The sequence below is a fragment of the Ceratotherium simum genome, chromosome 1 (assembly GCF_057802395.1).
Source record: "Ceratotherium simum simum isolate JZ-2026a chromosome 1, ASM5780239v1, whole genome shotgun sequence".
NCBI lineage: Eukaryota > Metazoa > Chordata > Mammalia > Perissodactyla > Rhinocerotidae > Ceratotherium > Ceratotherium simum.
The window spans coordinates 72,150,639-72,174,065 of NC_141900.1; the positions used below are offsets into that span (position 1 = coordinate 72,150,639).

The following is a 23,427-nucleotide window of genomic DNA, read 5'->3' on the forward strand; positions in this document are numbered from 1 at the left end:
AACAATCACAACTTTTCTGGTTTTGTCATGTTCTTGTAAACCATTCTTTTTGCAAGTTATATATTTAGAACCCAAAATTTCTACTATGCTCAAAATTAAAATGTGATATTCATATTAAAATTCTGAAACAACCAACTAAGCAAGTATACTTCTCTAAATATTACTGGCTTGTAAGGATAAATAGAAGGATAATTATGATAAGCTGCCAAATAATGCTCTTGTAGATAGTATTATTTGTCAGTTTATCAGCTTTATGCTCCCTGTCATTCATGCATTTCCAGTTCTACAATATAGTAGCTACAGTCAAAAAACAAAACCATAATAAAGCTAGTTTTCCTAGTTTGTGCTTGCCTCCCAGGTCAAAAAATAAACAAGTGCCAAAAATGTAAAATTTATTCCAAAAAAAAGTAACAGGCTACACGGGTAAATTTTGGCAAATGCAACTTTATATTGAAATTCACACATCCGTATCTTAAAGAATGAGACTCACAGACTCTAATGTATTTCTAAAATACCAGAAATAATATTATAAGCTTTCACAAGTTAAAACTGAAATAATTTAAACGACCAATACACTAAATGTGCAGAATGTATAAACAAAGACTGTGCCTTCGGTAGAATAAATGCTTCACAAATTGTGCAGGATGTCATACTAAGGCTGTGGTCTCCCCTTGACAGCTGATTTAAAATATAAACATACATCAACTGCCTCCTTCTTAGAACACACTAGAATGGGTAGCACACCTCAGAAGAAAATCTCATTATCCCAGTGATGTGCACCTTAATTTTCAAACCATGTGAGGAGAAAGGAAAAAGTATTAAATGATCGTCCATGCACTTCCAGATGCATGACCATGACCAGTTACCGATTCGATTTCCCTTGACTATATTCTCCAATGCTAAATAAGATGAAAGATACTAGATAACCCTTTAAGGCAACATGTGTTTATTCTGCATTATTAGAACTGCTCAATTGTGAGCAGTTGGTACCATTAATGTTGCCTCCTAGACCAATATCTAGCATTCATAAAATATAAATGAATTGGAAAAACTTTATACCAAATCAACAAAAATCACATAATACAGTTCAATGCTAGCAATTTCACTAGTAGGTAAGGAAAGTGGTATTTAGAAATAGTAATGTATTAATTAAAAAAAAAAGTAAACTCTAATTGGAACCAATATACTGCTTTGGAATGCTCCCCAAAACTTACAAGGCGATTTTTTAAAAGTGTGATAATCCAATAATTCATGGCACGTCTTTAGTGGATTACAGTACTTTAAGTCCCCAAATATTTTAGTCTTTGCAAAATAATAATCGTATGAAATGTTTTAAAGTCTTCAAACTTCTAAAATTAGTTTTTATCAACACATTTACCTCATGTCAACTTAATTTATTAAGATGTCCAATGCTAATTGTTTTTTTTTGATGTTTTTTCATAAGTAGTGATATACACAGCATTTAGCACTGATACTTAGCACCTGCTACTTTCATTATCTAGTTTTCAACCACATAAAGAAACTTAGGGCAGTGGTTCAGTCCTTTCTTAATTACAAACCTTCGCCGGCAGTCAGCAGGATCACTCTGAGATTTAAAATAGGATTATAGGTGAACTATTGCAAAGACTGCAGAATGTTGCCCAAATCCTTATAACCTCTGATCCCATTCTTGATTTTCTTCTCAAGATATGGCTACAGGCCACAATTGCTTAGCAGAGAAGGTTAGTGTTTCACAAGGCTAAAGATTTACAGATGCTCCTTCATATAACACAGTAAGGTTCCCTTGGTAACCTGGATTTTCTGCAGTAAAGAAGGGTTGTGCTGAAACAGCGCCTCAGCTCCCTGTTGGAGAAAATGCAGACAAAAGGATTGATTCCTGCTTGGGCAAAACTCATCCAGACAGCGGCTGTTAGAAATCCCCCTGGTACCACAGGCCCTCTTGCAAAAACTCTCCAATAACAGGCCACCAGGTAGGGGCCCCACAAGGTTAGGAAGAGAAAAGTCATGATATAGAACATTCTGCTGATTCTTTTCTCCATTTTGAACTCATCTAAGACCAATAGCCTTCTTCTGCCCGTGGTGTTTGCATTTTGCCTGATGCCCAGCAAGGTGGGTGGTGTGGGACCCCTTCCAAATCCTGCTAGCCAATTGGCAGCTGCCTGGCCACTGGCTCCGGGGCCATGAAAAGTCCAGTTCTGGCTGACTGCTGCTACAAACTGGACTGGCTTCATTTTCCTTCTGTCGTGGACAAAAAATATCAGCTTGAGGTAGACAAGCTGTGTGGCTAGGAGGATGAGAGCAAGGAGCAGCATAAATCCTAAGGAATCATTAGCCCTGAAGGAGCGGTGTTGGAAGGTGCATTGATCTTCCTCCCTAATGAATGAGTAAGTGCCCACATCTAAAACTGGGGGGAACGCCATGGCCACAGACAGAGTCCACACCATGCAGATCACAGCCAGACACGTCCAAAAGGTCAGCCTCTTTGTATAGAAGCGGTGATGGGCGATAGCTAAGTATCTGGTGACACTGATGCAGAAGAGCATGAAAGCAGTGTGGAAACAGGACAAAACCCCCAGAAAGGCAATCACTTTGCAAGTCAGAGTCCCATAAGTCCAGGTAGAGCCATTTTTGACAGAGTTGAATACAAATGGGAAACAAATTGCAGATCTGAGGATATCTGAACAGCAAAGATCCAACAGGAAGTAGTAAGGTGCTCTATGCAAAGTCTTATCTTTCACTAGCAAAATGGAGATCAGAAGGTTGCCCACCACGCTGACTCCTATTATGAAACCCAAGGAAGTCAGTTTCAGAAAGGCTGTTAGAGGAGAGAGATTTTGCAAAATGTTGTCGGCTGCATGGCTATAGTTCGCCATAGATGGATGGAGGATAAAGATACAGCCTCAGTCAAGTCTCATGATCTAGATATAAGAACAAGGAAAAGATAGATCCATACATTTTACTGGAAATGTAATCCACAAAGAGAACTGATCCGATCTGCAGTCATGCTTCCTCTTTTCTTCCATTTGATTTGCCATCAGAATATCTGAAAAAAAAAAAGAGCTATCAGTTCTTAAGTTAACAAGCAATGATGTCAGGCAGTACTAACATAAAGCTGTTCATTTTTGGTAAGCAAATAAAGTTTTAATTTTGAATAATATTATTTGCTTTAGTAAATATTTTTGCTTGAGATTTCAGAGAATTGGCTTTTTTAATTTTCTGAGCTAGATGAATTTAAAAATGTCCTTATTTTGGAGAATATACATTTGGACAGAAGGAATAAAATGTTCCACAATCATAAAATATGCCAGTCCAGGAATTAATCACTGGTGTTGCAATGGAATCTACAAGATTGCTAATAGGAAACAGAGAGGAGACTATATTTGTTTGAGATCTGTTAGTATCTGTCAGTGTTTTACAGGCAGCTTCTCTGCTGATATGGAGCCAAAGAACCCTTGCAAAATATATGTCTTTTAACTCAAGTGCCACTGTGCATGCTGCATATTATAAGAAGAGTATTTGTTGATTCATCTTAAAGCATAATTTCAACAATAGACCTCAAAATTAATAGGAACTTCTCCTAGGATTTGATGTGATTTAATCTTTTGTCTTTCCCTCTCCACTCCACCTCCCATTTTTGGCAAATCTTTTCTAAGTCCATATGATTGTTAAAAATGATTAATGTAAATATTGGCCAAGGAAACACACCCAGAGGAATAATGCACTTCCATTTGTAAACCTTGGCTGCCTGGATTCCAATGATTTCAACATGAACCTGTATTTCTTGGGCAAATAAGCCTTTCCCATTTACACTGATAATCTTTGCTGCAAATTGCAAGGGGCTTCGTTTTAAAACAAAATGCACATTGTCTCCTAGGTGCCTGGGAGCCAAACCAGGGAAATCATCTTCCTCTGTTATTCCCACGCAGCGTGTTTCCTTGGGCACTTCTCACTTGCCCGGAATATGCTGATGGAAGCCCAGGCAAAACTGCGTTCGATGATTTTAATTTCCCCACCGGTACATCCCCGGGTAAATACCGATCGCATCATGCAACATTACGAAACCTGAAATCCGCCACCCCTGGATTTATAATGGGGGGTGGAGGAGGGGGAGGGGGAGAGAGAGACATGCATTACATACGCGAAGATGGGGAGAGAGATTGCTTCTGTGCTGCAAGGAAACTGTTCCCGGTGATTCGCAGTCTGATATTCCTCAGTCTTGCAACGCTTTCCAGAAATGGAGCTCTCAATAAGCCCTACTGAAGATGCATTGTCTGAGTGTACTTCCATTATGCAGTTTATTGTAAAAAAACAAAAAAAACAAAAAACCTCAGGGAGGGCTCTTTCCCGGTGAACCTGCAGTTTCATCAACACTGTGCGCCCCCCTACCCCCAAACTTAACCGAGAGTATATCCTCCTACCTGTTGGTGTTGGATATCCCGACAGACTATAGCTTCTTCTTTCTATAAATTGCTGATTTTTTTTTTTTTTTTTGCCTTAGTGCCTTGACTGAGCATCCAGGCAGGGCTCGGCGGCGCCTGCGCGCTGGAGCCTCCTTGAGCTCCAGCCGCGTCCTCCCCTGTCGCAGAGGCACCGTCTCCCCCAGTAACGCAGGGGCCGTGGTGGTGGCGGCGGCGGCGGCGGTGGCGAGGGCGGCGGCAGGGGCTGCTTCAGCTGGGAGCCAACAGGAGCCCCGACCCGTTTCCAGAGTTGGCTGGGTTTATTGAACGTCCTGTCCTGTTGAACTGGCAAAATTAGGCTTTTGTCCCCTTGTGGCTGCTTCTGAACTTTTCCCTCCCGGCATTTGAAATGGGGGCTTGCAAAAGCTCGTTCAGGACCTCAGGCCCACCCTCTTCCCTTAGGGCAGCGCCCGGAGAAGCCACGGTGCCGGGGGCGCCCGCCCCTTCCTCAACTTTCCGGAACCCTCGCCTGCCCCGAACATTTTCTTCGTTTCTCATTTAGGGTGGTCCAAAGCATTGGGAGCTTCTTTTAGATTTCTTCTTTAATGATTTCCCCAGCTGACCTTTGCATTTACAGGTTAGCTGGGGGAAAAAAAAATAATAGAGAAAAAGAAAAAACGGAAGAAAAGAAATTAAATATATAAAAAAACTCAGTCAAGAAAAACCTTGTCAATGGAGAAGAAGCGAAAGCAGGTTAGGGCAGCCCTGTCTTTGTCAGTCATCTTCTATTCCCCAATGCACGCAATAGGCGTTAAGTGGGGGAAGCTAAGTTTGGGTGACAACTGCAAAACGCTTTACGTCCATTCTACCTTAACGAATATGACTACAGAGTCAAGCTTACAAAAATGTTAAATGACTATTCCACCCCACCGAGCAACAGCCTTTCTTTTCCTTCTTGCAAGTACTGCTGACCAATAGATTGGTAATGTCAAAGCAGTTGTGTGTGTTTCCTTCCCCCCCACCTTTGTATTACGGAAGAAAAATACTAGGAATATAACGAATTCATGAAACTTACACCTGTCCAAAAGGTCCGATGATATCACAAGACACCACATAGCCTGACACCTGGGTGCTTAGGGATGCCTCTGGAAGCATGCATCTCCTTATTTTACCATTTCCGAAGAGTTTTGTTTGTGGGGGTAGGATAATATTTTAGACAACAACTCTCCACCTCCAAAAAAACGAGCACACGTGCTTTCATTAATTCCCAACGTAAAACGTCTGCTTCTCTTCCTGTATGCTTATTGCTTTATAATAATCTGTTAATGAAAGAGAAAAAAAATAAAGATCTTCTCTACAGTAATAATTTGATCTCCAGACAGCAGTAAAATACCTCATTCCTGGGTGGTGAGACTGTGACATTAGGGGGAACTCAAGCCAATCAGCATACAGATAATATGGGTTAATTTACATATTGTATTTCTATTGGACATACGGAGGTAAAGCTTTCTCTGTTTAAAGCTTAAAAATGAATACTTCACTGTCATGATGTCACAGTCATTACACAAAGCCTTATGTTGCTAATACTGAAATGATGTTACATTTCCCTGACTTGTTTTTGGATATCCTGAACCCGTTAAAAAGTAGATAAAGATTTGTTCATAAAAGGCACCTAACTTGGGCATTCCCTTAATCTAGAAAAATCAATCCTATGGCAGTACTGGAAGTAACTTGAGAGCATTTCCATTCAAGTGAAACATTTCACTTTTTTGCAAAACAAATAAATTCGGAAGTGCTCAGAACTATTTGATGGTTTGCAACTTGTTAAGTGAAATGTCAAATTCGTTTTTGTGGAACTACAAATCAAATTCAGTTTGTTCCTTTTTACTTCCTGATTAGTGTCTCAATGTACTTTGCAGAGAGTTATCATTTCTCGAATTTTTGCAGTAAAAAAATCTATAGAATAAGTGACTTGAATAAGTTCGCTGAAGATTCATGATTGGCAAGATCTTAGGCTGTATGGATTAGGGAAAACCATTTGGAAGTAAATTAAAAGGGTGACTGCACTGCCAGGCCATGAGGCAATAATTTACTCTGCCAAAATTTACTCTATCCTTAAATATAGTTAAACCCTTGGATCTTAGGAAGCAGGTATTGATTCCTTAAAAATAAGAGAGGGGACATGTGTGTATGCAATATTCTTTCATATCCACATCTCAGAGTATATCAGAGCTATTATTTTCCTTTGCCACTGAGTGCGGTTACACCCACTAGTTCTTCAGTTTTTCCAGCTGTTAGATGAGAATGTCATTTTCTTGCCTCACAAGGGGGCTCAAGAAATTAATGACATATTTTCCATTTAGTTCATTAACTCTACTGGAGAAAACATTGAAGTCTGCATCTTCAGTCAACAGGGATTTTTAAAAATATATTTAATAGCTGACAAAAGCTTCATATCATCTACAAGTTCTCAAATGTGAAGTTATTGCTTCAAATTGTTCAGATTGTAACCTTATTTGATCTTATCTAATTTCTTTTTGATTCTTTATATCACCAAACCTAGAAAAACTGATTGTCAGGTTAAGAATAAAGGGACAAAGTTGTCAGGTTAAGAATAAAGGGACAAAGTAAACAACAACAAAATAGTATATACCCTGGGTTTGAAGGATTCTAAAGGTTTGAAGAATTCTAAAGGTTTTTAAGCTCTTGGCACATTACATTTACTATATTGATCAGTGGATTAAGACACTGATGTAATTTGCTTAATTAGGTTCTTGTAATAAATACATACAATTTTATTTAAAACAGTAATTATCTTCTTTTCAAAATTAATCAAACAGTTCAGATTTTTGCCAAGTGTTGCACAGCTCACTTTTTTGTTCCATGCATTGTTTATGTGAAAATGTGTCAAGAAGTGAACAATCCTTGGCAAATGCCGAGTATGATAGGCAAGGATAACATGTTCTAAGGAAAGATTTTTATTTTTTTTTTTTTGCTGAGGAAGATTCTCTCTGAGCTAACATCTGCTGCCAATCTTCCCCTTTTTGTATATGAGCTGCCACCACATCATGGCCACTGACAGATGAGTGATGTAGGTCCGTGCCTGGGAAGCAGGCCTGGGCTGCCAAAGAGGAGCATGCCGAACTTAAACCACTAGGCCACTGGGGTTGGCCCAGGAAAAAATTTTAAATCATTCCAGGTGCTCTCTCTCCTGCTTAAAGCTTGTCATTAAAACTTTGAAAACATGTATCTTTGATATTCTCAACTCTTACCAAATCTAAAGCTATGTGTGAAAAAGAGACTTTTATAAATTTTCTGGAAGATATCTTGGTAAGAAAGGCTCCCATCAGGGACTTCTGTATAGAAACATTTTCTAATAGATTATTAAAAAAATTCACTAATCTAGAATGAGTGACCAACAGAAAGGGAGTGCATTTGTATTTTGATAATGGGTTTCTCTTCCCAGACTGTGGAAAAAAGTGCCCTTTTTCACAGTGATATGTAAGTAACTGGAAGTTTCTAGGGCTTTGTACTCCATCTGCTTGAGGAACAGAATGGTGAAAGAATACACTAGACCTAAAGAACTTCCACCGGATTTTAAAAATTGTGCCTCAGGAGTTTGAAATAACCATAATTGTGACTACTTCAAACAGTGCGATTTCTTCGGAATTTTAACGAGTTTTAAAAAGATTAAGAATCTGGCATGTTCCTTTCCAAAATGCTCAAAGGTTCATTTGTCAGATTTTTCTCTCTACTATCACAAAACAGGTTCCAAAGTGTTAATATAATGCATTTTTAATTTTAAAGGTAGGATCTCTAAAAGACCTTCCTTCTCAATTTAAGATCCAAGCTTTTAAAAACTTAGCGATTTCCTTTCTCTGACTTTTATGTTGAGAATTTTCCTCTCTCTGAAAACTTTAAGATTTGTTCCTTTATTTAATTCATTTAACAAACGTTTGTTGAGGTCCTACTCTGTAGGAATCACTGTGCTAGATCTTGCAAGAAATGAAAAATGAAGAGATAGGACCAGTGTACAGGCAGTTACATCAATGTAGGGAAAGCCTGGGCTGGTAGAAGCAGGGGCGGGGTAGAATGAACAGAAACAAAAGGATAGATCTGATTGTAGGAGGAGGTAGAAGCTATATTCTTTGTCAAGTGATTAGATAAGAGAAGCAAAGGAGATTGAGGAGTAAGAATTGACTCTAAGGTTTGGAGCTTGGTTAACTGGGAGGTAGGAGCCACCATTAACCAGGAGTAACAAAAGTTAAAAAGAGGGAGCTGATTTGGTATGAAGAGAATGAGTTAATATTAGACATATTGAATGTGAAATGCTGTTGGAACATTCCAATGTTGATGTCTTACATGCCGTTGGAAGTGAAGAGACCAAATTCAGGAAGTACCTAGAGGTGATGGTGGAGGTAGGGTAACTGTTGGGTGACAGTGCCAAGGGAGAGATTGTTGAGAGAGAAGAAGGTTGAGGTTAAATAAATAAGCAAATGTGCCCATTCCCCTCCCTTTGAACAAACTGAAAAACTAAGAGAATGCTGCACTTAAGAAACAAGAAGGAACAAGGAAGGACCAGAGACAGAACAAACGGAAAGGAAGGTGCAGCACCCGTGTCATAGACCCTGAGGGAGGTGAGAATTTCAAGAAGACAGTGGTCATCGGTGTAAGTTGTATCTAGGAGGTTTAAAAGCATAAGGGATGAGAAGATACCATTTGACCTGGTGGTGAGGAAACTATTAGCAACCTTTGAGAGAGCAGTTTCAGAAGAGCAAGTCAGACTACAAGGGATTAAGAAGTGAGGGACACAGGTTTAAAGGCTTATAAGGTCAGGCTGAGAAACTACTTGCTGTTTATGGCAGCACTGTCTTAGCGATAAAGGTTTTAATGAATTCCCTTGATGTTTTATGAACAAAGTGATAGTTACTTAAATAAATACAGCATGCCTTCTTCTTCTGGAAGTCTTTAAAACTCTTCTTCTATTACACATTATTTCACTGTGATCCTGTGAATGAAGAGAGCAAACGCAAGTTTCCCTACTAATGTCTGCCAAAACTTTAGAGCTTTGGTCAAAAGCCCTTGATCTATTAAAATATGCTAAGTTATCTCATTCCTTTTTGCCTTTTTTTTCTTTTTTAGAATGAAATTAGTTTCAACCATGAAAAAGAGAAAAGTGACCCATGTGGTTGTGGTGTGAGAGTGAGTGTGGGGGGTGTGTGTGTGTGCATATGTGTTGGGAGGAGGTGAGGAGGCAAAGCATGTCTTGGTAAAATAATTAAGAGGTGGGAAGTTTCATTTATATTCAGGTTAATGAAGAGTCATACATAGCTTACATGGATTGTAAATCACAGAATGAAAATGCAATATAATTTTAGAAACTCAAAAGGTGTAAGGCATTTTTTTCTTTGATTATTCAGAGGTTACCTCAATCTTATAGTGTAGTAAGGCCATTATTAAAAGCACCAGTTATATGATAATATGAGTTGATTATGGTTATTTAAGCTTTTGTGGTGTTTAGCTTTTTCATAAATGGGCATAATTAAAACATGACTGAAAGTAAAGCATGTTATCTTAGACTCTAATATCAGAGCTTCCCATATTGACTGTCCAGTCCTGCCTTCTGATTTTCTGATTAGACCTTCACTTTCATTTCTCCTAATTTTTTAAACTTCATAATTTTCTCTTTACAGAGTAATACTCAACAAAGAAAAAAAAAGTCCTCATACTTCATAAATGTGGTTACTACTTTAATTTGGTTAACATTTGGTTAAAATAAAAGTGTGATTATTACCTGCCTAATTTTACATTAAAAAAGATTTAAGAATAAGTCCTGGGGCAACATGGTTTCATTCATTCAGCAAATGTTGGTCATAGTCTCCACTGGAACACGAACCCTGTGAGTGCACTGTCTTGTTTTGCTCTGTCCTTCCCTGGTGCCCAGACAGAACCTGGCTTATAGAGGCACTTCCCACATGTTTGTTGACTGGTCAATTATGAACTTATATATAAAGGGTGCTGTGCTAGGCACTGTGAAGAGGATATAAAAGAAAAATAAGGGGAAAAAAACAGTGACACAGGCTCCAACTGAACTCTATGTTTTTCTTAATTTAATAAGGTTGGGATAATTATTTGTATTATGGGCAGAAAGTTTTTTTGGCCAAGGATTTCCTCTGGATTGGGGGGGGATTTTGTTTGCTTCTTAGCCTTATTACATTAGCATTTACATGATTCTTATTTGCCTTCGTACTCAATAATTTCAAACCATTTTCTAATAACATAATGTCTCTCATGCAGATTATGAGCCAAGAGCAGATATTTTATATTCTGAGCTCCTAACCTAGTGCTCAAATGCATGACAAAATATCTGCAGCTTTTTACCTGGCTTTGGACTTATGATCATTAATTTTTAATAGCCAAAACGGTGGTGTAGCCTGAAAACAAAATTACACTGATTTATCAATACAGAAGTAAAATGCTTGATAATATAAAAAGAAAATTTTAAATGATGAATACTTTGCTCTAATTTTCCTAGGGATTATTCATAATTGTCTATAGGACAGAGAGGAAAGGGGTTGAAACAGAAACTGGTCATTTAGCTACTTGGAGAAAGGCTTCACAAGTATACTATTACTCTTAGGTAAAGGTCAGGATTATCTTTTCTTTTTAGAACACATTCCTTTCCCTTCTTTACCAGGTGTAAATTAGAGCTGAATATAAGAGATTCTTATATAAAATAGTGCTGATTCATCTTGCTAATTGAATACAATTAAAACGCTACCAGCCGAATCACTTTTTCAGCCCCCTCCGCTTGAACAAAGGCCAGAGCTGATGACAGAGTTTGCAATCTCTGGAACAAGGAAAGCACAGAACAATGCTTCTGACAACTTAAAACAGGATGGTAGCTTACTCTTAGAAGGTGCTAATGACTGGGGCAGGGTGTATGCAATTTCACCACATAGAACTTGGTTAAGATTGCCTTTCTCCTTTATCTGATCTGGAATCATGGCATCCTGTATTGGCAGTTGGTATGTGATTTATAGCAATTGTTTTCTGCCATGGCTATTGTTAATGGGTCATTAATCATTTCTATGGGGTATAAGGAATCCAGTTGCATGCATGCATTATGAAAAATGTGTCTTGTTTATAGAGATTCAAAATACCAAATGCCTTACATCTAACTCTGTTATCTATACTTCTAGCTGTTACCCATCATCTCTTTGAATGTCTGCACAGAAGGGGCAGGTAAATAGGCTTAAGAGGTGAAAGTGGAAATAGTCCTATGCTAAGAGTTCCAATATTTGAAATATTTTTTTGACCAGGGATTTCATATCACTCAATCCCAATTAAAGCTATAGAATAAGAGCTATGATTCTAACATTTTTTATTATTTATTTTATTTATTTTAACTTATTTTTTTGGTAAGGAAGATTTGCCCTGAGCTAACACCTGTTGCCAGTCTTCCTCTTTTTGCTGAGGAAGAGTGGTTCTGAGCTAACATCTGTGCCCATCTTCCTCTATTTTGTATGTGGGACGCCGCCACAGCATGCTTGACGAGTGGTGTAGGTCTGCGCCCAGGATCCAGGCCCACGAACCCTTGGCTGCCGAGGCGAGGCACGCCAAACTTAACCCCTGAGCCACCGGGCCGGCCCCTCTAACATTTTTAACACTAGTTGCTAGTTGTTTGGGCAAGCAGTTGTCTAGGTGAGCTGGAGGGCTACAGATTGGTGTTAGGCTTCCAGGTAAAGGATTTGTCCTCCTGTGAGAATTTTTAATGTGGAAATTTCTGGCAGTTTTAGTTAGTGTGGTGTCTCCTCCAGTCACCATGGGTTGTGATGTGCAGCTCCAAGACCGCGTCATATTGTTCTACTTGTATTAAATCTCTTGACAACCACAGTTCTTTTGAAGCTCCGGGTCTTTACTAATAGGTTTCTTCCAAGGGAACCACGGGTCTCTTGCATTTCTTTCATAGTAGATCTGGTCAGTTAATTAGAAACAACAACTCCATCACATAAAATTTTAAAGTTCTCTATCAATTAGGTATTCACTAGTTCAGGTAGGTCCTGCATGCAGGTCCAGGTTTATTTACTGCTTAGTATTATGTAAAACACTTTCACATACATTGGCCATCTGTACCCAAAAAGTTTAGAAGTGTGGAAGTCAGGGCCTAAAACCCAGTTGGTCTATAGCCTCTTAGCCCAGGGAGTGTTTTCCACTGCACCATGCAGCCTTTTCAACCAGCCTCTGTTAAACCACGTCAGCACATTGCTTAATCTGCTCCCCTTATCAAAAGCATATGTAAAATGCACACTTATATCTTAGGGCTCTTCAAGATTTCACTTCCCAGCCAAGGATCTTTTTTTTTTTTTCCCCATTCACGCACTGTTAATTCCCGTAAATTCTAATGGGTATTAAACACACAAATCCTTAGCACTTTGTTGAAAGACTAGGAATCATGCAGAGACAGCACTTTTGTATTTAGCCTACTTGTAATCCATTCTATAAGTGGTTTCTTTTTTGTGCCATTTGGCATTGAATAGGTGAGATTCTTGCTGGGGTTTCATGAGGAGTCTTACTACATAGAAGATCATACATAAATTGACATTTGGTGAAGAGATGGAGTGAATTTTTGATCCTACTCACAGACTATGTTCAAAATGATGTTTTAGTAAAAAGCCAAAGAAGCTGAGGACTGATGCATGCCAACATCACTTTCTAACTTGGGTGTAGACACATGTGCTTGGTGTTGAACTTGCTCTCTCAATAATTTTGATGCTGCCTGGCTCCACGAGGGCAAAATTTCTGTCTATGTTGATTATTTTTGCGTTGTTGGTGCCTAAGATAATGCTTGGCACATAATAGGCATTCAGTAATTATTAATGGAATACATAAATGAATGTTTCCATTAAAACAATCATCATAACTAAGAATTAAACGCTTTTTCTTTTACATCTATTTCTTCTAATGAATCTCCAAGAATGTATGGTACTTTGAAAATAAATTAAAGAATAATCTTTTCCTTCCCCTGAGGAGCTGTATCATATATTATGGCTGAAACCTTTTTCTCACAATATGTCCAAATACTTCTGAAGTACAATATGTTGTAGAAAGCCCAAAGTCAACCTAAAAACTATGCAGTATCAGAATTATTGAGAGAGCAAGTTAAATGCCCAGGCTATGTGTCTATATACAAATTTGAGATTAAGGATGGCATCAATCCTGAGCTTTTTGACTTTTTTACTAAAAGGTCATTTTGAACATAGTTTGTAATAGGAGAAAAAGATACGCACAGTAGACCAACCTACTGATACTCTAGGGTGAAGGAATACGAGAGCTGAACTCCTATCTACCCTGGAAGTCTTAAACTTTGTAATGACCATCAGAGTTTAATAGGTTTATTGACTTTTAGAACTGAACAGTTGCTAATATTTGCCTCATTTTTATGATTTATAAATTAATTTTAAATACTTTATTTCATTGGATTCTAACTTCATCCTATGAAGTATCATTTTCCTTTTGATATGATAAAAATCAAATTTAGAGATATGAATAATTGTTATATAGTGTTTATAATGTGACAGGTGTTGTTCTCTGCATTTATTAACATCTGATTTTCATAAAACCTTATAAGGTAGGTTCCATGATTCGTTTTACTGATGAGGAAATTTGAGGCACAGAGAGATAATTATATAACTTGTTCAAGGTCAATGGAAAAGTTGGGGTTTGTGCTAAGTGACTTACTTCAGAAGTGGTAAAACTAGAAACTTGATTTAGGTTTTTCTGACACTAAATCATATGCACTTTCAGTATACCACAGTGCCTCTAGAGTCTAAACCAGTGCTGTCCATAGAAACTTAATGTGAGACACATATGTAATTTTAAGTTTTCTAGTAGCCAAAATAAAAAAGTAAAAAGAAATTAGTAAAACTAATTTTAATAATACATTTTATTTAAACCAATATATCCAAAATATTAGGTCAACACAAAAGTATTAAAGAGATATTTTATGTATTTTTTCTCACTAAATCTTCAACATCTAGTATGTATTTTACAGCACTTAGAGCACATCTTAATTCAAACTAGCCATATTTCCAATGCTCAAACCAGCTCTGAGCCATCAGGCCTCAAGTCTTAATGTAAAGATAAGAATAATAAGGCCTGGAGAAGTGAATTTCCATACTCACACAGTTAATCAGGTATGTAAACGTTAAGTTGGTGACCAGACTTGAAGAGAAAAGTTAACTGCTAAGACTTGAGGCCAGGGTGGTCTCTGCTACCCTACTGTGTGAGGTATGGCTCTAAGGCACTCCTCCTGTGTGGCTTCTCTCAGCAGCCTGTCCCCTCTAGACCTAAATAACCAGAACGCATTGTACTGCATTCCATCTCCAGAATTTTGAATGCCAAACCAGCTGGTTTCACTCTCCAGTGGAATACATATTAAATGTTATTTGTTTATACTGTTGCAAAGTTGCGTGAAACAGAAAGAAACAATCAAAAAAGTTCAAATCTCTGTGGAACATAGGAGCTTGGAATCTCCCTCTTTTCATAGATTCTCTCTGTTTAAATATAGATGGGCAGTGGAGAGCATATTGTCCTAATGTGCTTCAGTTTGGGAGGAAGGCTGGGATACTACGGACTTCGGAAAGTGTGTTGTCTTAGAGACGTTCCCCCACTTCATCACAGAGGCTGTGAACTCTTATAGGCTGATTACACTTTCCTCCTATTGACTGTTGGGAAATCAGAATAATTCCCGTATTTTAGCCTAAATTCATTCAAACTTTTCAAGTTGCCAGAGCGAGAATTGATCTAAAGATGCATACAATAAATAGAAGCCTAAACTAGGAATTTCTTTAATACTATCTTAATAATTATGTTACTAGATTCCATAGGATTTGAACTTTGAATTAAGAGGGATCTTAAAAAGTCACCTCATGATGGTTTTTGAATTTGTTTTTCTTAATAAAATGGTACAAGTTTTTTTTTTTTTTTTTTCCAGATGAAATCATACTTGGAACTCACATATAAAACAAATAATGGTGAAACTATTATGAGTGAAGCCTGGGGCCTAGAGCCACACTCTGTTGGTCTTTGATTTGCTTTGGCAGCTGCCAAGGCAGCTCTGCGGAGCCTCGGGGTCTGATTCACACAGTTGAAAAACACTGATTTAGTACATCTACCCCCACTCCCCACTTTTTTCTCCTTGCCAGGCTGATGATAGCTGGAGACTTACAGTTCTGAAAGATTTGAGTTTATGGAAAATGGCCCAGGCATGAGTACTAGAGTGACAGAACAGTCAGTGGAAAGAACTGTAAAGGGAAAGAACCAAGGTAGGTCAGAATTATTGCCAAGGTAAGGAAGTAGAACAAGTTCAAGCTTGGCTGGCTGGGAGACTGATGGACACACACATACACACAGAAATCAGACAAGGCATTCAGTTTTGACAGGAAGATGAGTTTAATTTTAGCAACATGAGGTAACAGGCAGGCATTCGCATGGCATCATTTATAAGCACTAGTTGGTCTTGAACTGGAACTCAGGGAGTCAGGGCCAGTCATATGGTAGTTGCCTGTTCATAATGGAAGCCCTGGGGCCATACTCTGAGGGAAGTAGTATGGAGACAGAAGAATTCTCTGAGAGAGAGTGTGAAGAGAAAAGGTCAAGGTCTGAGACTTGAAGAATTAAAACTGAGGTATCAGAAATGCAAGAGAAACCAGTTAGAAGACAGCAAAGGAGGAAAACAATCCGACCATTCTCAGCCCTTCCCGTGAGTCTCTTGACAAAACCTCTAGCCTCTCTTTCTAAAGCCGTTTCAACAGCTTCCTAATTGGACCAAGTGTGTATTATTTTTTCTTGCTTTTATTGCAAATAAAAGCATAAGTGAAAATTCATTTTATCCATACAATTTTTCATTGTTAGTAAAAGATCTTTAAAACGACAATGGATTCCATTAAATAGAATAACGTCCTTCCTCCCTCCCTCTCTTTCTTCTTGCGTTCTTTTATCTTTTGAGTCCCCTCATTTGAGTACACTGAGGTGTAGGCTCCCTTATCAGGCCCAAGGTGGGAGGGGAACCTCGTCTTCATAATGGGAGTGCTGCCATTCACTTTAAAAACCACTAGAGCAACGATTTTGTGCCAGGAATATATAGAAAAATAAAACATGAACATGTAGGCAACAGCCATCTTAGTCCAAATCATGAAGTGCTCTTTCTTTGATTTTATAGTTTTATGGTAATGCTACTAATTTGAATTTTGTTTTGATTCTACATGGTTTTTATCAGACTACCAAAGTAGATTATATTTTTTCTTATGAAATCCTTTATTTGTCATTTAAACCATTTGGGGTTTTTCTATGGCCAGAGTCCTTCAGTCAGCCTACCAATGTTTATTGAGCGCCTGTTATGTTAAGTGTTTTTCTTGGGTGTTCAAGAATAATGCAAACCTAAAAAGACAAATTTTCTGTTTTTAAGATTATTACTATTAGAGGGCCGGCCTCAAGGGACAAGTAGGACTGTCACAAAAGATCTAACACTCGGGTCACTGGAGTCCCAGGAGGAAAGGAGAAAGGGGATGGTCTGAAAGAGTATTTGAAAAAATAATGGCTGAAAATTACCTAAATTTGGGAAAAGATATAAACCTATAGGTTTAAGACACTGAGCAAACCCCAGACAGCATCAACCAAAAGATATTCATGCCAAGACACATCATAGTTAATCTTCTGAAAACTAAGGATGGAGAAAAAAATCTTAAAAGCAACCAGGGAGAAACCATCCATGAAATGCAGATTTTTGGCATTAGAGGAGTAGGCTGGTTACCAGCACATCTTGTTGATTTCAACTATTAGTCTTCTGCCTTTTTAAGTGGACTCAACCCAGCTAACATGCAGAGCAAGTAGATATCTACAAGTTATGCTGGGCACCCGAGGGACATTTGTCACTCCCATTCTTCCTATAACTGCCCCATAGCAGGTGTTATCCCTCAGAGCAAATCAAAGAATTCCAGAATTGGAAAGAACCTCAAAAAAAAAAAAAAAAAGGAAATACAACAGTAGAAATTTCTAAGTTGGGATTTCTGGATGGGCTTCAGCTCTGTGAACTCCCCAAAATTAATCTAAAAATGCCAGCATGTATGTGCATTTTTCTAGGGAAAGGACCATAGTTTTCATCAGATTCTCCAAGGAGCTGATGGCCCCCAAAAGGTTAAGAGCCACAATAAAGGTTCTGTTCTTTTCAGGCAAAACCATATAATCCAACCTAGAGATGAGAAAAGAGGCTAAAAATAGAGAAGGTATTCCCTATCATATCCATCAAAATTCCTGAATGCCACCTCATGATAGAGAATCTCTACTCTTAAGGGGAAAAAAGGAAAATGGTAGCTTTCTAATTCCTTCTAGGCACTTCTGAAAATACACGTTCATTAAAGAACGTTTGCCGGTAGTCTTATTTTGAACATTTTAAAAATAGTACCTGGAGGTGACTACATGACTAATGCACTGTGATTTAAAATGTACTTTAGGTTTGATGTCTCCCAATGCCAACGGAAAAGTTCAGACATACAAGGAAGCAGCAGCAGCCTCTCTACATCCCTACCAGTGGGCTGGTTTATAGGACATAGGGCAAACTATCATGTTTGTCCTTTTGTCCTTTTTCTGCATTTTTCCATCTTTCAGAAAAAAAAAAAAAGGCATGTAAAATCACGTTCTACTACTCACACAATGTCTGTCAATTTATCCGAACAAAACGTGTCAGTGCTTTCTCTGGTTAAAAAACAAAACAGCGATGACAAAATCAGATGCATTCAGTTTCTCTAACGTCTTGATAGCGTGGCTGTCCCTCACTCCCTGTACCCTCCGCCAAATGGCTCATGCAAGCCAGGGCAGCTCACATCTGGGGAAACGCACTGTAAACAGGATTTTAGGTTGCTCCTGCCTGTTTGCTGACCAAAATTAAGGCTCCCAATGTCATCCGAAGAGCTAGAGATCGGATAATGCATTATTTTTAGGAAAAAAACTTGACTATCTGCTTCCAATAAGACCCTAAAGTAGTTTGACTTACTCAAGACTATTCTATGCTGGCTGCATCTATAGAACCAAATCACTGGGGGCCCTTGTTAAACACAGAATTCCAGGCCCCAACCTACAATTACAACACAACCAGGACAGACACCTGGGAATGTGCAAGTTTTATCAAGTGCTCCAGGTGATTCTTGGGCTCAAACAAGTTCCAGTAGTCTTCTTAAACTTGAATGTGCATACAAATGACACTGGGCTCTTGAAACAAATGCAGATTCTGATCCAACTGGTCTGGATAGGGCCTGAGATCCTGCATTTCTAACAAGTTCCCAGGTGGTACTGCTGGTTTGAGGGCATTTGAAGTAGCAAGGTCAGAGAGGGTATGTCTCATCTGGCTGCTGTATAAATCAGTACAGGCCATTACATTTTCCTTCTATATTTGTGGATTTTCTACCAGGGGCCTCTCCTATCTTGAAGCTGCCCATTTCTCATTTTTCACTGATTGTGTCTCTACAAGCTAGTGTGATCAGTTAAGGTAAGGCATTCTGCCCTTCTCCACTTAGCTTCTACAACTACACAAAGATAAAACAGTCTACACAAAGATAAAATGGCTTGAAATAAACAAAAATGGACATCACACATTAACTTACAACATAATGGGTTTATATTTAATATAGTACTTCTCACCATGGGGATGTTAGTCAGTTAATATAAAGTTTTTGTTTTTTTTTTAACATTAAATGGCTTCTCCATTTCAATGTCAATATAAAGTATTTTTTTTACATTAAATCTTTTCTCCATTTCAATGTTAGATACATTGAATACATTTTTCTAACCCCCCCCAAAGAAATAAAAGTTTTAATTTTTGACTGTAGTTGATATCTAAGTACAGTATTAACTTGGAAGATAACAAAACAAAAATCTAATAAAACTATGGAGAAAAGACTCCAAAACGATGCAGAAGGCAGGGATCACAACTAAACAGTGGCGATTTCCTAGGATTCTGGGCGAGAAATTCCTTCTTCCTATTTCCTGTGCTCTGAGAATTCTGAAACTATGAAATATTACTTATGCAAACTTCAGCCATCTTACTTCTTTGATCCTCTTTCTAGGTAGCAAATACAAATTATAGACTGCATTTTTCGGGGCATTACTTGTTGTGGGGAAAAAAACATTTTTTTCCATCTAACATATATCCATTTGTTCCCATTTACAGGGAAACAGTTAACTAAGAATGTGAAACTACCCTATTTACTGTTTCTTGGGAACTTCCAGACACCAAAGCTCCGTTTTTAACCTCAATAGCACAAAGCTTTTCAGGGCAAGGTTTGATTCAGGAGGCTCTTCAAAGTCACATCTGTCCATTTCTCTTTCGTGCATACACCCCCAAACAAGCACAAATGCCTGTAACACTGAGAACCACACCTATCAAGAGAGCAACTGCATCTCCAGTTTCTACTGCTTCAACCAGAGGCAGCACCAAAAGCAGTGAAATGAGGACTAAGAACACTTGCGTTGAAACTGAGGTCATGATGTTAGGATCTCGAGGTGGCCGGATCTTGAGGGCTGAAGGTCTCTAGAAATTAAACATGGAAACAAAAAGGAACCATTAAAAATTCCTACCTTTTCAAAAGACAATATAAATACATGACAAGTAACAGTCCATACAACCTTTAAATTTAAATTTCAAACCCATCTCCTCATTTTATGATGGAAAAAACTGAGGGAAGTGAAAGAACGATGGTCATTTGAGGCTAACTTTCCCCTTCTCATGATAATTCCCTGACTCCAGCGATTTTTCTACCCTATAGTAATACCAACACCCTACGAATCATCCAAACAAACTGACCGGTAGAACAGAACTAAGAACAAACAGAAAATGCACAACAAGACACTTAACTTGGAAACTTAAAATATCCTACTGAGTAAAAATCACATTTTCTTAGGGGGTCTCCCATCCAGGAAATGCAGACCAATCTGGCAAAAGTAACATAACATATAACTCTGTACAGTTGTGGGGAATTAGTAAGACTTACCAAAGAAACGATGTATGTCTAATTCTATCTGACTTGAAATACTCCCTTCCTGGAGCTCCGGATGCTGAGGCTAAGAGGTTCCACGTGACACCGCCTATTCTCAGAGGAGGGTAGGATTTAAAAATTACTCATCATCATCATTACTGTTATTATTACTATTATTATTATTTTAAGGAGGCAGCTAGAGTCCGTGCAGAGCGGGGAGGCTCTACAGAAGGGACAGGAATGGGAAATAACCAGAGAAAACAGTTTGTTCAAGCAGGACAACTAGACTTAAAAGTTGGTCAGTTCGCTCACACAGGAAAAGCTAAAAATAAATCGAACCAAGAGACAAATTCGTTCCAGGACTTGATGTTAAGATTTTAAAAAGAATCCCTGCTTTGGCCTGGCAAGGTGCAAATTTGCCTCCCGTTTTACAAATACATTGGGGCAATCTAAGTATCCTTTGGAGACGAGCTCCTACCCTACCTTCCACGAAGCAGCCATTACAGGAATGGCGAGGAGGGCGGAGGCTCCAAACTACACTTCCCACAATCCCCGCTGCCGACGACTCCCAGGATGCACCGGCGCGCTCCTCGGTGACTGGGTGCGGGATGACGGTCACGCTCTACTGGAGACGGAGAGACGCGAGCTCACAGGGCTTTCTCACAGGGCTTTCCCACAGGGCCCGATGTTGTGGTGGTGAAGTGGTCTAGTGTGCTTGTGCAAAAGCTCACTTAAAAATAAGCTCAAGAAATGACAGCGAATGTTTTTTACCCAGTCCTAGGTTCAAGACCCACAAGTAGTTGTGTCGTTTTCTTTGACTGAAATGAAGACATAGCAGGAAGAGATCACCCCAGCAGAGCCAGCTGTTTCGCTTTTAAACCAACGGCTTCCAACATTTCTGAAGCTGGGAATCCCGTCACCATCTTCCAAAAGTGCCTTGTGACATTTGTTAATTCTTTGTAACCAATGGGAGTAAAACACGTTTAATAAGACATTTTGGAAAATGTTAAAACCATTTGTAGGGAAAACCAGACAAAGTTTAGGAAAAATGGTTTAAGCACTATAAGATCTCTATGATTCAGGTTCTGGAGTTGTGAGGTTCCTTATTAGTTCAAGAGTACTATGGTACACTTGAGTGATTTCTTCTCAATCATGTTTTTATGACACCCACCCTAAACGTCCCCAAATATTTATGAAAAGATGTAAAATTATTACTTTTAAGTTGTAAGAATGAACTATTTGCATATGTAAGTCAACGCTTTCTGAAAGGCTCTCTTGAAGTCTAATATCTGTGAAGTCCTTACTGAACCTTTCTGGTCACCCAGCCTTTTGAGCTTTCATTTACTGGCTAGACAATTTATTTGGCAGCCTCAGATTGTAAGTTATTAATGTTGTGGGTTAGGGATGAAGTCACCTGCCATGTCTGAAAATCTCAGTCTCTCAGATACAGCAGGTTCATTCTGTTCAATGTCCATAATTAGCACGCAATCTTGTATTGTTGGTTATCTTTTTTCTTACGCATTGCTAATCTCTCTAAATTGACAGCAAAGCTGTATATTTCTAACTCCTAACCCACACCCAGCAGGTACTCAATAATGTTGGCTAATAATAATTATTTGGCTAATAATCATAAATAAATATGCCAAAGATTTCATGAGAGACAAAGAAGTGCCAAAGAAACCAAACCAGTGTGTCTGACACGATAACATCAGTATTGCTTCTCTAAACTTGATTATTATCTTTCTTTGCCTCATTTGCTTTGAGCTACTTTTAGTTTTGTACTTTCTAATCAATTGTATTTGAAATAGGAAGTATTTTTTATGGTTTCCAAATATTCCCTAGTATTCTGGTGTGAATATTTTGGGGATTTAATTTTCCCTAAATGTTTATTTCAGTTAGCTCAAGTCAGCAGAGACTACTCTGAAGTTAGTGTTATTATAGACTTGTTTCTAGGTGTGTCAACGTTGAAGATAATGGTTTGGTTTTAAGTTTGAAGAGTCTGTGGATGGTAAATGCTTTTTCTTTAGATTAATATATTAAGAGATCAGTTAGTGACCTGGCCCATCTGGAAAAAGAATGTCAGAATTTTGTGCAGGGATGTTTTGGGCCCAAGTAATTTTCAAATAAAATTGGTTAACTTTCCCTAACCAGGGCCCACCCCAATCAGGCAATTTAACAAAGGTATTGCTATATATGCTGCTGTGTGCTTTATCTACAGTCCTAGATTCCAAGTGGCATGGTATCCTAGTTCTCATTTTTTTCTTCTTACTACTTTAGTGATTAAAAAAAAAATCAGATCATTTATTCCTTTGTTTAAAACTCTCCAGTTCCATCACATTAAGCAGAAATCCAAGCTCTTTTTGAAGAGCCTCAAAGCCCTACACATTCTGGCCTCTGCCTGCCTTTCTGATGTCAACCCCCCACTCACCCGTGCTCATTCCATTTCAATCACACTCACCTTTTTGTTGTTTCTTAAACATGCCAATTTTGTTGTTCCCTATTGAATTTGCCCTGGCTGTTCTCTCTGCTGGTAATAATTTTCCCACAGACTTTTTAATGGCTGTTTTCTCAGCATCATTCAGGGATCTGCTCAAATATCACCTCCTTGGCTGCGCACCTCACAAAAGATAGCTCTCCCATTACTCACTATCCACTTTCCTGCCTTATTGTTTCCTCATAGTGCCTATCACTAACTAAAATTATATTATGTATGTATTTGTTTATATGTGCAGTAGGTAAACAACTACACTAAAGTGAAAATTCCATGAGGGGCAGGAAATGTTCTTGTCTTATTCACTACTGAGTTCCCAACTACTAGAACAGTATCCAGCATGATAGATAATTAGGAGGTATTTTGTGAATGAATGAATGAGGTTAGTAGAAGACCAGAATTTGATTAATATTTAGTTGCTGTTATACTGTTCATAGTAGAAACTACCTTATAAGTAGGAAGTCTGCTTTTGGGCTAAACTATGAAGCTATTTAGACAGGTTATTTTG

At 38.4% G+C, this 23,427-nt stretch overlaps 2 protein-coding genes across 4 annotated transcripts; both read right to left on the minus strand.

Annotated features, from left to right (window-relative positions):
- Positions 1 to 423: 423 nt before the first annotated feature.
- On the minus strand, positions 424 to 5,945 carry GPR85 (G protein-coupled receptor 85). 3 transcript variants are annotated; one of them, XM_014785564.2, is made up of 4 exons: positions 5,473 to 5,945; positions 4,419 to 5,039; positions 4,139 to 4,253; positions 424 to 3,043 (listed from the first exon to the last, which is right to left on the minus strand). In XM_014785564.2, the coding sequence occupies exon 4, from the start codon at positions 2,871 to 2,873 to the stop codon at positions 1,761 to 1,763; it is 1,113 nt and encodes a 370-aa protein (XP_014641050.1). In that variant the 5' UTR covers positions 2,874 to 3,043; positions 4,139 to 4,253; positions 4,419 to 5,039; positions 5,473 to 5,945; the 3' UTR covers positions 424 to 1,760. The 3 variants fall into 3 exon arrangements, with proteins under 3 accessions (XP_014641050.1, XP_004418860.1, XP_014641037.1); XM_004418803.3 differs by having other exon boundaries at positions 4,139 to 4,256; XM_014785551.2 differs by having other exon boundaries at positions 4,139 to 4,280.
- Positions 5,946 to 19,053: 13,108 nt separating this feature from the next.
- On the minus strand, positions 19,054 to 20,935 carry SMIM30 (small integral membrane protein 30). Its single transcript, XM_087429785.1, has 3 exons — positions 20,912 to 20,935; positions 20,444 to 20,537; positions 19,054 to 19,983 (listed from the first exon to the last, which is right to left on the minus strand). Exon 3 carries the CDS (start codon positions 19,936 to 19,938, stop codon positions 19,759 to 19,761), a length of 180 nt encoding a protein of 59 aa, XP_087285911.1. The 5' UTR covers positions 19,939 to 19,983; positions 20,444 to 20,537; positions 20,912 to 20,935; the 3' UTR covers positions 19,054 to 19,758.
- Positions 20,936 to 23,427: the final 2,492 nt, after the last annotated feature.

Coding starts and splice junctions, on each gene's coding strand:
- GPR85 (XM_014785564.2), bottom strand. CDS start 2,873: ATGGCGAACTATAGCCATGCAGCCGACAACATTTTGCAAAATCTCTCT.
- SMIM30 (XM_087429785.1), bottom strand. CDS start 19,938: ATGACCTCAGTTTCAACGCAAGTGTTCTTAGTCCTCATTTCACTGCTT.